A 17,220-nucleotide genomic window follows, 5' to 3' on the forward strand; every position below is an offset into this window, starting at 1 on the left:
GTGACTAGCTTAAGCTTAGATATATAATCCTAATAAATAAATTGTTGCTACTAGTTATTTCTACTTTTTCTTACAGAAAAAGATACTATCATGTCTTGTGATTAAATAAAGGCTCACAGCATAAAAGAACAGAAAGTATGAATTTATTAGATACTAAAAAATGGATGGCAGCAGCGGTTTTACTAGCCAGTATTTCAGAGGAGACTCCAGTAAAATCTCTGTCTCTAAAAAAACGTGCCACCTACGTTGCCTCACCCATTTCAGAAACATTCATTAAAAAGTTTCCATAATTAAAAGATCTGGTACTATTTAAGAGAAAGTATACATAAGGTAATATATGTATAGACTTTCAGGGCTAGTAGGGCTTGTTAGTACCCTCAGAGCTCCAACACAGTGCTACTTAATCATCCTGTTGACAGTTTAGCCCAGATGGAAGCTGTTAGAGACCCTGCTGTGGGTTTACCATTAGCTACAGGAGGACTAATCTTCCCCTCCCCTCTCTTTATTTGGCTGATGGAGGTGGGCTACTCTAAAGGGCAATCTAGAGCAAAGGCATCATTTTATGTGCTGTATACCAGTTCTGTTGACTACAGCCTAAAGAGATTGGTTTTCTAGGATGAAATCAGTCTTTATGAATATCTTCCTTACTCACAAGTGCCCAACAGCCTATCCATTTTAAGCTATATTAGTGGGATATTTTATTTTCTTGTCATCAGAACGATAGGGAACTGAATGTTCAGAGCTGTTGATCTAGCTCTTTTTTTATATGGGGGACTGGAAGGGTTTTACAAGAATTGGCACCAATTTTCAATAAAACTTGCTGGATTCTGAAGAAACTAGAAATAGAACTCCAATGTCCACAGAAAAATCTATGGCAAATGTATCAATAAAACTGAGAACTTTTTTAAGGGACTGCAGGCACATAGCAAGTGCACTGATATTAAATCTTGTTGCATACGAAACAAGAAATTGTCGTTAATGCTATTAACCAAAAAATAGTGTGGAAATATATGTAAAGCCTTAAAAATCATGCAGAAAGAAAGTAACATGTCTTTGAAACCAGACCTATCGGATTATACAAAATCCAACAGAATCCTACTGTAGTAAGATTAATCAATTAAAGTAAACCAGAGTAAATGTGTTTCACCCATTAAAGACAAGTTCCTCTTTAGGAATGAGGACCAAAAAAGTGAAAAGAGACACTAAAGGTTTCCACGAAAAAGAAAAAAAAAGAAATAAAAAAGTGGTCCAAGTCAGCTCTAACGCAGGAGCGAAACTAAAATCAAGGTTTAAGTTCAATCACTTATCCCTGTGAGCATAATCCTCTCTTTCTGTGAAACTAAGTTTTAAAAGTTTTTTTCTGCCTTCCGATGTACTTGCATTTTTCTCTGTAGAAGATGTTTTTGACAAACCAACAAAAGCTATGAAAGCAGTGTTGTGTAATCACACAATTTTATTTTAAAGTCATGGAAGATAAGAAGTTTGAAGAAAAGGACCTGAAAATAGAAGCCAAGTTGTTGTTCAGTCAAGAACAGGGAAGAATGTTAACATACAGGTTAGACTCGGATGCAGCCTGTTTTCTAAGCAAAAACTCAGTAATAGATTAGTGACCATCTCATTCGTATTGCTTCTCCTTTGAAATTATATTATTCATCACAGCAATAGCCCAGATACAAATACACCTAATTTAACTCTCAAAGTGTTATATCAGAAAGTACTTAGGTGGTTATTACCACCTTAATGAGATGCAAATCATCAGTAAGCAAACCTTCACTCTACTTGCAAGGAAATGCCACAACTAAAATACAAACTAAAATACAAAAAAAAAAAAACAAAACAAAAAAAAAAAAAAAAAACAAACAACTAAAATAAAAACTGTTCTTGGATTTTCCTATTCTTCAATTACATGGTCAGCCTCAACTTTACTTTACTTTAAAGATTGTTTAGGAGGTGCATGGTAATGTTTACTGAAATATTTATTGGGCCTTTTAAAGAGATCCACATGTGTGAAATGTTCTTTTTCTATAACATAGATAAGATTTTTTTTTTTAAGAATTGCCATCTATATTGCAGCTTAAGGAGGATAACTTTTAGCATCATTAAAAAATGTTTATTAAACAGCAAGAAAAAGAATTACAGTATGTTTTTTCTGGAATTAATAAGTCTGGCGCTCAACAGAAACGCTGAACCAACAAGTTATTAGTTATTATATACGCGCCTCATTTTCATGGAGTAATTAGAACTTGTAATTAGATACCATTAGAAGCCTTTTAATAGTATCTACCTAAGTCACAACATGTTTTCAGTGCAGCCAAAAAACATCTGATCAGAAAGCCAATAAAGCTTAAATGGTACAGTACTACTTGTTTATTGACAGGTTGGCCTTGACTAACAAGGAACTATTTTTAACTCAACAATAACAAGTATTATGATCTTCATTCCAAGAATTAAAAAAAAAAAAAAAATAAAAATAAAAATAAAATAAAATAAAATAAAATAAAATAAAATAAAATAAAATAAAATAAAATAAAATAAAATAAAATAATAAAACAAAACACACAGAAATATAAACAAGCCTTCAGGTGGAATAAAATTGTGTTTCTCTGGGGAAATAAAAGGTCTGGAACAAAGCCAATGGAAATGAGTAAAATCTAGAGGAGTGTTCCCTTTCCTGCTTTGCCTAACAAATTTGAATTCATATCGTAGAAGCAGTCTCCTCAAGACTTTTCCCAATACCATTTGCATCACAGCAGACATAGCAGGCTCTTTTACTTCATACCATAACACACCATTGTTATACTATACAGTACATTTACACTCAAAAGCTAATATTTAAGCTTTGTAAATTAAATCCTATTTCAGAAGTGATTTGCACCTCAAATCCCAGTGAATTCAATCATAAGAAACATCTTTTAAATCTTTCAGATTAAGGCTCGTTTTATCGAATTTTACTTAAAGCATGCACATTTAAAAACCTGGGACAATTGATTTGTTTGTGGTATCTGAATTCCAGTACTCATAATTCTGTGTAAGCATATCAAATAGTTTTTCTTGACATGATATATGCACCTTCTTTAATTGCCTTACAGCAGAAGCATCAATTACAATAGCGATGCCATCAATCTCTAAAGAATACTTGATTAAAAAGTGCAAATGAAGCATGCTGGCACTTCTGCTTAATACATTTACAACATCTTTTCTATGGTTTTATACATTAAATCTATGATGAAGATGAGCAGTTGTATTATCTCAAGTGAAGGTGAAGATGATTTGCCTTCTCCCAGGAAGACATCAAGGTTTTTAATAGTTAAAGCCAGATAGAAAACTTCAAACCACTTAAAGTAAGAGTTTTAGTAGACATTGAAATAGCATACATTTTCTCTAAAACTTGAGACTGGATTTTCAATTGTTCCCGATCTTAGTTCACTCATATGAGTGATCACAAAATGCATGAAATTTGTTATTCATTAGCATTTTACATCTGCTTTCATCTCACATGAAGAATAATTCTTATAGAGAATACAGAACAAGATAATATGAATTTGGAATAGAGGGTCAGAAAATGGTTCCCTTAGAGTAAAGTAAATTATTTACATTTATCATTTTGATTCTATCTTCCTATAATTAGGATTATATTACATTTCAAAAGGTGAATGATTCTGCTGTCAGAACCTTTTTTTTCTTCCAATTCTCAGAATACTGTATGATGGAAGTGAGACCTTTATAACTGAAACATAAAATATTATTTGTCTCTCAAGGAAATTTTAAAGACGCTTTTAAGTTTCTTGGTTTCTTACTGCTGCAATATATCTATATGTTGATTTTCATGTTTTATTAATCTTTTAAATCCCTTAATTTTCTGAGATTATAGGCAGTGAAAAAAAGAAACATACTACTTACATCATTCTGATCATCTTTTGCATTGTAATAGATTATATCATTATTCTGTAAAAGAAGAAAAGGAAAAGTAAATCTATTAGTTTAGAAAGAAGTGCATTAAATTCACTAGAAATATTTTGCACTAAACTATACTTTAAGCTAAACTTGCAATTCTTTATGGATTCTCTTTGAAACATGACAGAATCAGACTTTGCATTTACCATTCATATGTTTAACTTCATTCATTTGATATTTCTTCCCTTAGAAGTTACATGAGTCATACAAACAGCTAGAAAAGTACACATGGTGTTGGAAAAGTCCAGAGCTTATAAAAGACTACTGTCAACTGTTTCATTTACAGACATATAAAGATTTCACTATACAATTAGGTGGTTTACGCACAAAAAAAAATCTAGCAGGCAACAGATTCAACACATGGGTGTTGAATCTGAGTGGGTTAAGTATTTGTTGCACACCTTTTTATTGTTTTGTTCACCCCCCAAAGCACAATAAAATTTTGGGAAAACATATCACAGAGGAGTCTGTAGTGTACAATAGAACATAGAAAACACAGTACCATATAATTCAAACAAATTTATTACCAAATCAGTAAGATTATTATCAAGTAAAGCAGCAAATCTATTCAGCATATATACTGAAGTTCAAAAATTCTGGTATTTCCTATGTTTTTGTTTTCCCTTGAAATATTTCTAAACCATTTAAAAACCTTAAAGATTTATGTTCACTGTAATAGTTTTCCAATAAATATAAGTGCTATAGTATGCCCTATAGTTTTTGTTATACTTTTTTGAATGAAAGCAATTGTCATGTTCATTTTTTTATGAAAGATATATGTGTAATTTTTATTTTTTTTAAGACCCATTAATTGTAAATAAAGCAGCAGCATCTACCTTCCTTCATGCCAAGCAGCTTGTTTAAAATAGGCAATGGATGGTAATCTCTGAAAATAGCCTTAATTTATATTTTCAGTTCTGTTGGTTATAAGCAATACTTTCAGACTGTTTGTATGTAATCAAAAAGTTCACCACAAATTTCCATTTTCTTGTATAAATACCAACAGGAAACATGATTTCAGTAATCATTTTTCAAGTGGGCAAGCCCAGGATAATTATTACTTGCACTAAAAAGTTTTGTGGCACGCAATTTAATGCATTTCACCTTTATAAATGATTTTTCTTCTCACTTCATAACTAATGACATCGTTCATTCTCCTTTGTGACGTTTTTGACATGCAAACATGAAATATATCACAGATGAGCTAAATGCCAATACCAGGTGAATGCTGTTAAAATAAACTTATCCTCTTTCCTATTCTCTATAAGACAATGGGTTTCGTATCAGTATCTGGGTAACTAAGCCAGAAGTTATAATGTGTTACAGACATAGGATGAAATTCTTTCCACTGTTTGTCATGACCTGTAATCATCACCACTTGTTACTTGATTGTCATGAAAAGCTTGTGCAAGCCTTCAGGTAAGTTGAAAGAGGCAGAAGATTCAATTTCCTTGGAATCCTCTTTACTTTATACATGGTTGTATAAAACAACAACAACTCTATAATACTAGTATCTGTTCAAAAATCTGTATGATTAATTTCACAAAATAAATAAATAAATAAAAATTAAACTGCTGAAGAACCAATCCTGAGCAGTGTGTTTTGATCACACAACGATCTGTTAAATTAAAAATAATAATAATAATAAAGATCTTTCAGTGTTTCAATTCAGAAGGCAAAGAAAAATGCATATTCCTCTCACCATGCCTCCTTATGTCATTATAGCCGTTCTGCAAGTATTTCCCTATAAAATTTTGTTCACGAAAGTATTATTCAATAAAAAGTATTACAGACATATTTATCTGGGTATTATATATATTAGTGCTTGCACTTTAAAAAGGAACATTTTCCTATAAGCACAATTCTATTAGGTTCTCTCATGTACTTACAATGAAGACAGCAATTTACTTCCCCACTCCATTCCCATTTCTCATGTTCACAGTACACATTCTCATAGAATCACTTAATGCATAGGATTTTTAACATTGTGAACAATCATGTTTACCTACTTAGATAAAGCAATTCTCTACTGTCACAGTTATATTCCGTCTTTTATATTTTTATGTGTTTACTTTGATTTAAGGTGGCATGGCATTGCTATCTACTTCAATTGGACTAAACAAAAATTTTAAAATATCTATTAAAAATTTGTGCTTCAGATGCATGATATATTTACAAGTTAATTAAAATACCCCCTATTATGATTAGATACTTTGTTACACTACACATCTTGTAGTTCATTGTCCTGCAAGAAGATATTACATACACAATGCATAAACTTAAACTGTCATTGGTCATATCTCACTGCTTTTACTACAGAAAACAAAACACACAGCACTACAACACCCTGAGTGCCGTACAGTTCACAAATTAGATTCATGGATCAATTATACCGTTAGTGGACAAGTTTTCATAACTTAACCACTTAAGGATGGCAAGAACAAATTGCTCTGTTGCTGGTTCTCAAAGAAGTAGTTTAGTTATTTATTAATTCCTTGACACATATAATTTGAATTTTCCTGTTATTAAACACTTCGGCACCATTCTGCCATCAGGTAATACTGCACACTTTTTCAACAAGCCTACAACAGAATGTAAATATCCTAGGTTAGTTTTGTTGTTGCTGTTGTTTTCCCCTTTATGTCATATTTCCTAATGCTGCGAGAAAGGTGTAAATACTCACTATTGCTTCTGTTCATGAAAGAAGAAATTTAGCAATACAGTCCTGAAGCTCAGTTTTTGGAAGAATGACTTTGGAAGAACTTTTAGAAGAGTAACTTAGATTATATTGTAAATATATAGTATTGCAAAATTATCAGTGCACATTTAAAAATACAAAACTAAGGATGAATTCAATCATTTTAATTGTTTTAAAACAACATTTTCCCCATAATCTCTAGGTATTTAATACAGAATGTGCTAAAGCAACCCAAACCAGACAGTGTATAAAAACACCTTGGTATTGCAGTTAACCTGCTAGTATAGTGATACCTACAAGGATTTTTCTGTTCTGCAGGTAAGACATAAAAAGCAAGAAAAATCAAACCATGTATCAAACATATTTCTGATTTCCTTCAGATTGATGTTATGCAATGTATAGGCTTGTTTTGGATGCATAAATACAAGTACTGCTTAGAGGTGGACACAGCTTTGTAAATGAACAATGCAAAAGCAGATGCTAGCATCTGCATGCAGTCAGTTAGTTACAGCTCAGCACTAAGCCCAACTATTTCTAAAGATTGTTTATTTGGTTGCAGCTTCATTAGTCTTTCTCCTTCAAGGAGAATGATGTGCAGTCTTTTCACTTTTGACTATTTATTTTTAACTTATGTGCTGAAAATTACACATACAAATTTGGAGTACATTTTAAAATTACAATTTAGTCTCAAATACTTTGAAAAGACACAGAACACCAGGGAAAGAAATAGGAGTCTTAATGTTGAGTATGCAGCAATAAAAATACCAATAATACTGTTGTATTTTCTCTTCTATAGGCACACTGATCAGCTGAACACTTGGAGGATGAAATTAGTATAAATGCCAATGTTAAAAAATATTTCCTTAAGTGCTGGTAAAATCCATTTGCTTTAACACTTTCTTGTATCCCCTTGCATAAAGCTGTGTAAAAACAATAAAGCTCACTCTAATACCTTTAGGATAATTAAGATTTAAAACCAGTCTAATAAATCCTCAACAAATAATCTATCTAGTTTTAGTTTAATCCCTTATATAGTCTGACATGCAGCTTAAGCACAATTAGACTCTTCAGAAAAGAAAGCTCATGTAGACTACCACAAATAAAAAAAGTACTTTTGTTTCCAAATGGAGTAATGTTACAGAATAAAACCCTACAAACGGGGGAAAAAAGAAAGAATGGTGACTACTACAACTTCTAATTACAGCTTCATAATTTTACATAAGATAAAAAGGCACATGAAAAACAAAGAAGTTACCAGCTAATAACTTTTTTTTTCCTTCTGTTTCTATGAACAAGAATATCAACTTACCTCCCGTCTTAACAGTGAGCATGAAATCCAGCAAAATAGCAAATTATTAACAACTACTGTGTCTGAAAATTGGTTGTAAGAAATGGGTTGGAAATTGTATTTAAAACAGGACTTATAAACAAGATCTTAAAAAAAAATCAAACTACTTTTTAATAAAGATTTGACAAACGTAAAACAGCTCAACAATGTCCCAGTTCTCCTATGTAATATTTCTCCCTACCACTCATAATTTTGGCAAATGACTCACTTGGGTTAGACATTTTTCCCAGAAATGTCATTTGATTTAAGAACAAGTTTCTCACAATATTAAATTCCACACAATAATTAAAAACTTCCAGGTCTGCACTGTAATTTATGATAAGCCTTTTCCATCTGGATTTGTGTAAATGGCTTTTCTCAAGATTCTACTGGGACTAATAATTGGAATAAGGAAATGAAGGTGAAGATTACAGGAGATAACAAAACGAAGGATTAAAGGTGCTGCATGCTCTTTGTCATAGAATACTCCTTATTTTTAAAGATGAGAAGATCAATTAATTCAGCATTTATTTGCTTTTTTCCTTCACTGAGATTACCAGTCTGGGAACCTTCCAATTTATAGACAGTCTACATGAGATGGACACATTCTGTCCATCCAAGGATGCATCAGAACAATTGAGGTATTTATTAATAATCTGTATGCTAGATTGAGTGTGATTAAAACATACAACCTTAACATAAAGGGATAAATTATCAGGTAAAAGTGATCTACAAACACAGATTATAAATAAAATATATAATGTAATATACAGTACAAAAAAAATGCACTTACAAGTCCTTGACACCAATTCTGAAGGACTTTAATCCAAGGTGAGACCCAAACATTATAGGGTGGACAGTGAACAGAGCTTAGGCACCTCATTTAAATGCTGTGATCATGAATAAATTAATTGATGTCTAACCTTGGAAGAATCTAAAATTCTGGAAGTACCTGAGTTTTCACCCTTACTATTCTCTAGATGCTTTACTATTCTGTTTCCGTACAGACCTTTGAAGAACCACAGGCTTTGCACCTCTGCAAAGTTTGCAGAGGTGCCCTACCAATAACAGAAACCATAAACTGAACCCTCTCACCCCTGCAACTTGAGACAATTGAATCACAATGGTGTAGTGAAAGCTATTTTCCAAGTCTGGTGATTGTGCTCCACAGAAAATGCAAGAGCACCAATTGCTTTCATGGTTTTAGGTTCCTCATTTAGGTTCCACTGGTTCCCTCTAGGTTCCATTGGGAAGTAGAAGCTGGATGCTGGATTTTTCATTTTTATTGCATCATACTGATAATATGCAAGACCTCAGTTTGATTTCCTTTTCCTCTGGAATATATTTAAATCAAACTTTCCCATCTCCTATCAAATATATTGAATCAGGTAAGCAAAAGGAATGGACTCCATCTCAATTCTCACCTTCTCTTCCCTTCTCCTGGCCATGTGAACTGTATAGTTATAAGGCTTGTGGACTAAAATTCTTTCTTATTTAGAAAAATTACATTATTTTTTGCATAATAATGCAATAATATTGCATTATTTTCAGCTCTGAATTCTTAGTGAATTAGAAGATACCATATCACAAAGCCAATATTTGTTTTCTCACAATAATTACCAATACATTTTGTGAAATACATTTAATGTAAATGGTTCAACTAAACTTCAAAAACTTACACTGTGAAGATGAAACTGTACTTATACAGTGAAGATAAAACCAAATCAGAATATTTTGTGAATACAGTAAGACGGAATGTATTTAAGAAATGCAAAATATATTTGAATAGTTTTCCTGCAGATATTGGACTGTAGTTGAGAGATGTTATTTTGCCAAATCATTATATTTTTACTGCCATACGGCTGTGAAAATATTAACATACTTCTACCAGTAAATACTTGTTACAAATAGATCATATTTTATGTTATTACAGTTTTTGATACTTACAGGTCACAGGAGCATGCCTTGCCCAGATCAAGAACTGAGTAACCGAGTACAGTGAGAGACACAGCCAACAGCACAAGGCAAATGGGCTGCGTGTGGTGAGCCATGACACACGTGGCAGCACAGACAAGGGCAGTAACGAGCCTTAGTACAGGCTATGCATCAGTGGATGACACGAGAACACAAGAAATGCTCGTGAACTACAATAACAGACCAATTTGACTGGCAGCCCGTGACAATGCCTGTCTGTAGAGCAACCAGTAATAGAGACCATATGGAAACATTGCCAAGCTGATGTCTGACACACAGGGAAAGCCAAGCACTGAGGTGGAACCAGCTCTCCTTCGGTACTGAGCCAATTCCTAGAGCAAGTACCCTGCATATGTATTACCCAGCCTGCCCTTGAACACCTCCAGTGACGGGGGTGCCCACAGCTTCTTTGGGCAGCCTGTTCTAGGGCCTCACCACCCTCACAGTGAAGAATTTCCTCCTAATGTCTTTGCAGCTGTTATCCTGTGTTCCTTTTTTCACTGTGACAGTATCCAATTGTATGTTGATTTTAAACATGCTTGATGTAATTTGTCTTGTACAAGTTATAATAAGTAAAGCTGAGTAAGAAGTTGGTTTATATACAGCATGTTTGCACACAGACTCATATATTCATAGTCATGCATATCAAGTTGTGTGCAAAACCTCAAAAAGCAGCATAAAATGCACTAAAATGACTACTCCTGTCTTCATATCTGTATAATTTATTACATAAACTCTGCCAGTAAAGAATAACAAAAACTTTTCCATGTTAAACAAAACTCCTCAATCTTTAGATATTTTTCACCATAACAATTTTTATATAACTGTCATTGGACTGCTCAAGCTGTCGGGATGATACATTCTGAAAACATTAAGAATTTGTTTTAAATACTAACTTCAATTTGGCTTTAGAATTAAAAGACAAAATTGGTTGAATGTGTCAGGTTAAATGGAATACCACCCTTATATCGATGAGAAAATGTTGGAAAAACAAGCACCTGAATCAGACTCTATACAGATCAGACTCTATACAGACTCTATACAGGGTCTGATAAGGCAACACACTAAATGAATAATTTCTGCATAATGTCATCCTAGAACTCAATGGCCTGCAATCAGAAAACAGGTCTGCTGGACATGAAGGTAACTGGCAGTATAACATTAGTAAGGATAGGTTTATCTTTATGAATTAATTGTTTCTAACTTTGGCGATTTTCATATTTTTTAACGCAACTAGTGGACTAAACTGGCCAAGCATATCAACCAGTGGCTTGTTTTTTCATTTTGAAACATCAAAGGACAAATACTTCATGAATATTTAATGACTGAATATTCAATGACATAAAACCATATTGCTACTACCCTCAGACATTATCTCACAGAGATTATCTCACAGAATGGCTGTTGCTTTAGTTAGTCAAACTGAAAACACCTCTTCAAGGAGATTTTCATATACAGCAAAGCCATGAGCATTATTATGCAAACATATTTCCAAACATTAACCACTGTACAGTTCCAATTCAGCACATCACATGGATTGTATATGGGGGAAAATGCCAAAACCACATAATTTTACAGTTATATCCTTTCAGAGTTGTTACAACACTCCTACAACAAAAGACTTTTTTTTCTTCCTATATTTAAAAAGAAATTCAAATATATCTTACTTTTCTATTAATCACCTTCTTTTGGTGCCAGATTTGGTGAGTGAGAACTTTTATGTATCCACAAAATGGAAAAACTAACTCTGTAGATGATACATAGTGGCAGTATCTTCAAGATTTCCACCACTAATTCAAATTGTAGACTTTCCCTTTCTTAAGAAAACAATTTTTACAGAGTACTTTTCTCCTTCCAATAAATACTGGACATGATAATATAGATTTACTTCTACCTAAAACTACCAAATTTCCTGTCCCCAGCTGTCTATGCAACCTCGTACCTGCTGTTACTGCTCATTTTCATATTGAACTGAAACCCTTACGCAGCAGATACTGACAGCAGCAGGCTACTGAAAAGAGCTGTAGCTTAATTACACTTACATAGCTTAGACAATGAAGTAAACATTTCCATAAAGAACTGTTTTACTTACTTCTTCAGAGAACAGTAAGTTTAGTAAGCACCACAAGTCTATAAAATATTGGGGAGAATAGCATGGGCATCACTTGGCAGCAGGACACTTCCAAGTTTCATAGGTATTTATTTCTATTTGTTTATTTATGCATTTTCAGCAGATCAAAGTGAGGAAATTTACCTGTATTCTGAAAATTGAATTTCCCTCATAGACTTTAATGGGAGAGGTGAAACAGAGCAAGAGGCTTAGTACTGGGAAAGTCAGTTGTTTTCCTAGCAACGATCTGTTCGTGTTGGTTTTTAGTTAAGTAAAAAGCAACAATTAATTGTAGGAACAAAAGCATTATTTGCTTACTTTCATCATATGTGTACTCAATAGCCAAGCTACCAGTCAGGAAGGCCACATCCAAGGTAAGATTTTAAGAAAAAAATATTAAAAATCCTTGGAATGGATAGTTATTTCCACCTCCAAAAGGAAGTATTCAGTAAAACAGCTCTATGTGACAAAAATAAGGTGACAGACATTAATAAAGCTTCAGTTCTTCAAAGAAGCAGTGGCAGGATTCCCTGATGTCAATCATATTAACCAGTAGAGCAGGGCAAGAGGCTCTTGCTCTTTTATCATCAACATTATTTTAAGAATTTATTATGTTATTTTCTAATCATGCAACCAATTGAAAACAGTGTTGACATGGCTTAAATCCTCTTCACTGAATTTTTAGAATAGTTGTTCCAGATATTTATTTATTTATATATTTTTTTGGAAGAAAAGTAGGATATTGAGGCAGCATGGCAACTACAATCAACTTTTTCACACAATTCTCTTCAGTCCATGTCCAAGGACTTTTTCAAACATTTTACTTCAATCTGAACTTAAATTCACTGAAGTTAATAGAACACCCTCTAGAACAGGTTCAGTACGAACATATTTTTCATTATATATTAATGGGAAGTTATGAATAATGCTACTGTACTCTCAACCTTCAAAAAATCCACTCCTCTTTGGGAAGAAAGATTCATAATATCCCTTTGAACTACCCTGGTAGACGAGTAACAAAAGTTAACAATTTAGAATATCACTTTCTCCCTCTCCTTCTACCAGTCAAACCTTCCTCAATATCCTTACTATTTCCCCAAAGAATGACAAAAGAAATAGAATTTTATGTACATGCATGTGTACATAACAAAGTTCAGCAGCTACTTTGTTTAAAAGAACTGGTTACGTATATAATAAAGACATACAAATAACTATCTTGCATTTTTCACTCCATTCCTGTAAGTCAAAAGCAGGATGGCTAGACATGATTGTATGAGACAAAAATCTTTCAAATATATTTTAGTTTTTGGTAAATATATTCTTCCAAAATGTTCAGGAAACTTCTAATTTTCTCATCATAGTAACTTCCCCAAAAGCATAAACAACTGAGAATGACTTCTTTTTATAATGCAAAATGCAATTGATTACAAAGAAGATTTCCAGGTGGGAAAATGAAATGAATTTGTTAGCAGCTAATTAACCTCTGTATCACACTATCCAATCTGTTTAATTAAAACAGCAAAGTATGTTTATTTTAATTTATTCACCATTACTTTCTTTAGTTGATGAAAGAACATACTAATAAAAAAAAAAGTAGAAATTGTCAAAACTGATTGTAGATTTTATCTAGATTGTAAATACTGGGACCAGTACAGTACAGGAGCCTACTTAAACAATTTTTTTGGACATCAGCTTTGCAGGACATTGGCATTGGTGTTCTGAATTCATACTTAAGTATGTGCTACAAAGGAATGAACTAGGCTACACTATTTACATTTCTTGCTCTAAAATACAGAAAGTACAGAAAATACAGACAATAAGCCAGCTCTCCAATGCCAGCAAATCTGCAAAAGAACCTTAGAGGAAATGATATATTTTATCTATACGTATTATATACTTATATATATAGTATATAATATTTACATATTATGTATTTTATCTATACATATATATGTGTGCGTATGTATTATGTATTACTATTTTATATACATACATATATGTTTTTTAAACCATGCACTGGGCAAACTTGAAGACATGAGATTTTGAAATGAGTTTAATAGCTTCTCTTTTTATCTTATCATAAAGAAATAGTATATGGCAAGGAATGTATTACACAAAGTCATTAGGATTAAATTATTAAATTCCAAGCAAAACCACACATAACATTAATCTCTTTTAAGAATCTCATTGCAGTAGGAAAAAAAAAAAAAAAAAAAAAAAAAAAAGCTCATATTTTGGATACTTGCATAAATAGCAGTGGCTGAGGGGTTTTTGCATCCCTTTCTTTCCTCTTTTTTTTACATACGTAAAAACTAAACTACAAAGAAACTATAATGTTGCATTTCTGCTGGGAAAATAAACACACAGTATATTTGGCTTAGTATTACAATACTGTGTAACACAGGAGTTTTTATCTGAATTATGAAAGTCTAATCCAAATTGTGGACCACATCATATATACCTGACACTGACCTGTGAAGGTAATGATCTCTCTTAAATAAAATTTTTAAAAGAATTTGATTTCATTCCCTGCCTGCCTGAATTCTTTACCTGGTTAATTCAATAGCCTAAAGTCTGTCCACAAAAAGCCACAGAGATGTAAAATATACAAATAGAAGATATATAGTATCTAAATCACATCAATAACTTATCTTATACAGCTTGCATGAAGATTAAAGAAAAAAAGAACCAAATTTCTCCATTTCCTTCTAAGTGCAGAAAGTACCTTTACAAAAGGTAATAAAGTTGAAAGCATTTCATGTCATCTTTTCAGACTGCTTTGGTTCTCAGACATAACGAATGTGACTACCATATGGACTTCTAACTATATTAATGGTGCTTTTACCAAGACAAATCTTACCCTCTTCATTAAGATTCTACTTTAAATGATTTTGCTAGATCTCTGATGTCTTAAAGGAAAACAACTGTGGACAGCAGTTACCAGGCTTAAGAAATATCCCATGCTCACCTAATTAATAAAGAACAGAAGGAATCATAATTTAATTATGCAGCTTTGACATCTATTTTGTGCATGTCTTGCACTGAATCACTGCAATAAAGCAAAGATCCATGAGTACACCTTATTTCAGAAGCAGTTTAGTAGCATGAGACAACCCAGAAGCTGTAAAATGTCATTCATTTTGCTACTTAACATAAAATGATGAAGACTTTTCTAGTTAATCACTACAAGAAAAAGGACTACATCACAAAACATAATTACTTCTCTTCCTAATTATTGGATACATTCCACTGGAATGCTAGAATTCATGTAGAAGAACTCTGTGATTTAAGAGCTGTATCAATGTCTTGCTATTATAGTTCTTGTTCTGTGTCTTAACAACCACATGAAATTGAAAGTTATCTCTGTTTTCTTCCATGGACCACAACAGGGTTTTTTACTTGCCCTTAATTTGATGCTTATGCCAACAAACTGCAAAGAACTAAGGAAACAGACTTCTAAATGAGCTAGAAGCTTTCCATGCTCCCTGACACAGCTGCTAACTGCATGCCTGTTCCCCTCACTTCCACCTCTGTATAAAAAACTTTAGAAACTGACATCTAATGACATCAGGTATTATTTGTCTATTTGTATATATTGTCTATATTTGTCTATTTGTATATTATTTGTATATATTTGCTATTTAAGTGCACTCATTTCTATAAAAATGCAGCCATACCCTCAGAGCCAGGCTAGGTACAGGCACAGCAGACAGCTATATAGCTCATCAGACTGCAAGGGCTGCAAAATGTACTCAAAGCCCACTTTGCCTGCACCAAATCATTGTAAAAACAGACTGCTGGCTGTCAGTAGGATTGAGAGATCCCCAATCTCTCCTTGGAAACATTCCCTCCCTTAAAACCAGTTTCAGCCCAAGGCTGCACATATGCTCCAAACAGCAGAAGTAGCAACCCTGGATCTTTATTGACAACTTCTGATTTAATGTTCCATTTCTTCATGTTTCTTCTAACTCTTCCCAAATATGCCCAGAGGAGCAACTCAGAGGAGAAGGAAATGGCTAGTTCTAAATCTGCACAACTCGGCACTGGGACAGGCTCCCCAGGGCAGTGGGCACAGCACCACGCCTGCCGAAGTTCAAGAAGCGTTTGGACAATGCTCTCAGGGGAGTTGGAACTGGATGATCTTTAAGGACCCTTCCAATCCAAAATATTCTGTGATTCTATGATCATTTGCAATTAACAAATGTTTAGATGATGTACTCAAAAAGTCTTAGTCCAGACTGTGTGCTCTTCTGTTGGTATCCCTCAACAAAACAAAGTAACACCCTTTGCTGATGTAACACAGCCCTGCTGAAAAATGCCAGCCTATACAAGTTAAATAAAACAAAAATGTTCTGAGTGAAGTGTATGGCAAGACTGTATTTCAGTCTTATTGCAAGCCTACTTTTTCAGCAATGCATAGTTTATAGTATTTGAAGTCTAGAAGTCAGCTAAATTAGTAGAATAAAACAGAAGAGAACAGAACAGAACAGTTCAGCTGGAAGGGACCTACAAAGATCATCTAGTCCAACTGTCTGACCACTTCGGGGCTAAACAAAAGCTAAAGCATACAATTAAGGGCATTGTCCAAATGCATCTTGAACACTGACAGGGATGGGGCATCAACCATCTCTCTAGGAAGCCTGTTCTAGTGTTTGACCGCCCTCACAACAAATAAATTTTTCCTAATGTCCAGTTTGAACTTTCCCTGTACAGCTTTGTGCCATTCCATGTGTCTTGTCCTCTGTTATGCGGGAGAAGAGACCGGCATCTCCCTCTGCACTTGCCCTTCTTAGGAAACTGTAGAGTGACTGCACTGAGTGAAGTTGTTAGCAAGAGGAAATTGGGTGAAATTAAACTTGCTTACACAAGATCATACAGACTGGTAGAAAACTTTGGCTGGAAGTTTTATTTCACTTTTTAAGTGGAAAAAAAAATAATCACTCACACAGCATAAAAAGTTTTATCAGGAAAAAATACCAGAATTATATGCAGACACTGAAAAACATCAGTAGTGCCAGGCTCCTCAGTTTCACTTTTCCCATGTGTAGCTCTTAAGAAATGTAAAACTGAAGTTCCTCTCTAGAGAAGCAGCAAACCTCACAGGACTAAGAAGAGAATCCTAGCTGAATTAATTATTCATTAGGGGTTATTCATCCA

At 33.5% G+C, this 17,220-nt stretch overlaps 1 protein-coding gene across 5 annotated transcripts in view; it reads right to left on the reverse strand.

Annotated features, from left to right (window-relative positions):
* CACNA2D1 (calcium voltage-gated channel auxiliary subunit alpha2delta 1) overlaps window positions 1-17,220 on the reverse strand; it is a 413,517-nt gene that overhangs the window by 188,989 nt on the left and 207,308 nt on the right. For all 5 annotated transcript variants that reach the window (XM_082781189.1, XM_082781188.1, XM_082781191.1 and 2 more), the window contains exon 5: window positions 3,901-3,945. In XM_082781189.1, the coding sequence (XP_082637315.1) occupies window positions 3,901-3,945 (45 nt within the window). The remainder of the gene's footprint in view (window positions 1-3,900; window positions 3,946-17,220) is intronic.

Source organism: Aythya marila (genome assembly GCF_965140915.1).
Source record: "Aythya marila genome assembly, chromosome: 1".
Lineage (NCBI taxonomy): Eukaryota > Metazoa > Chordata > Aves > Anseriformes > Anatidae > Aythya > Aythya marila.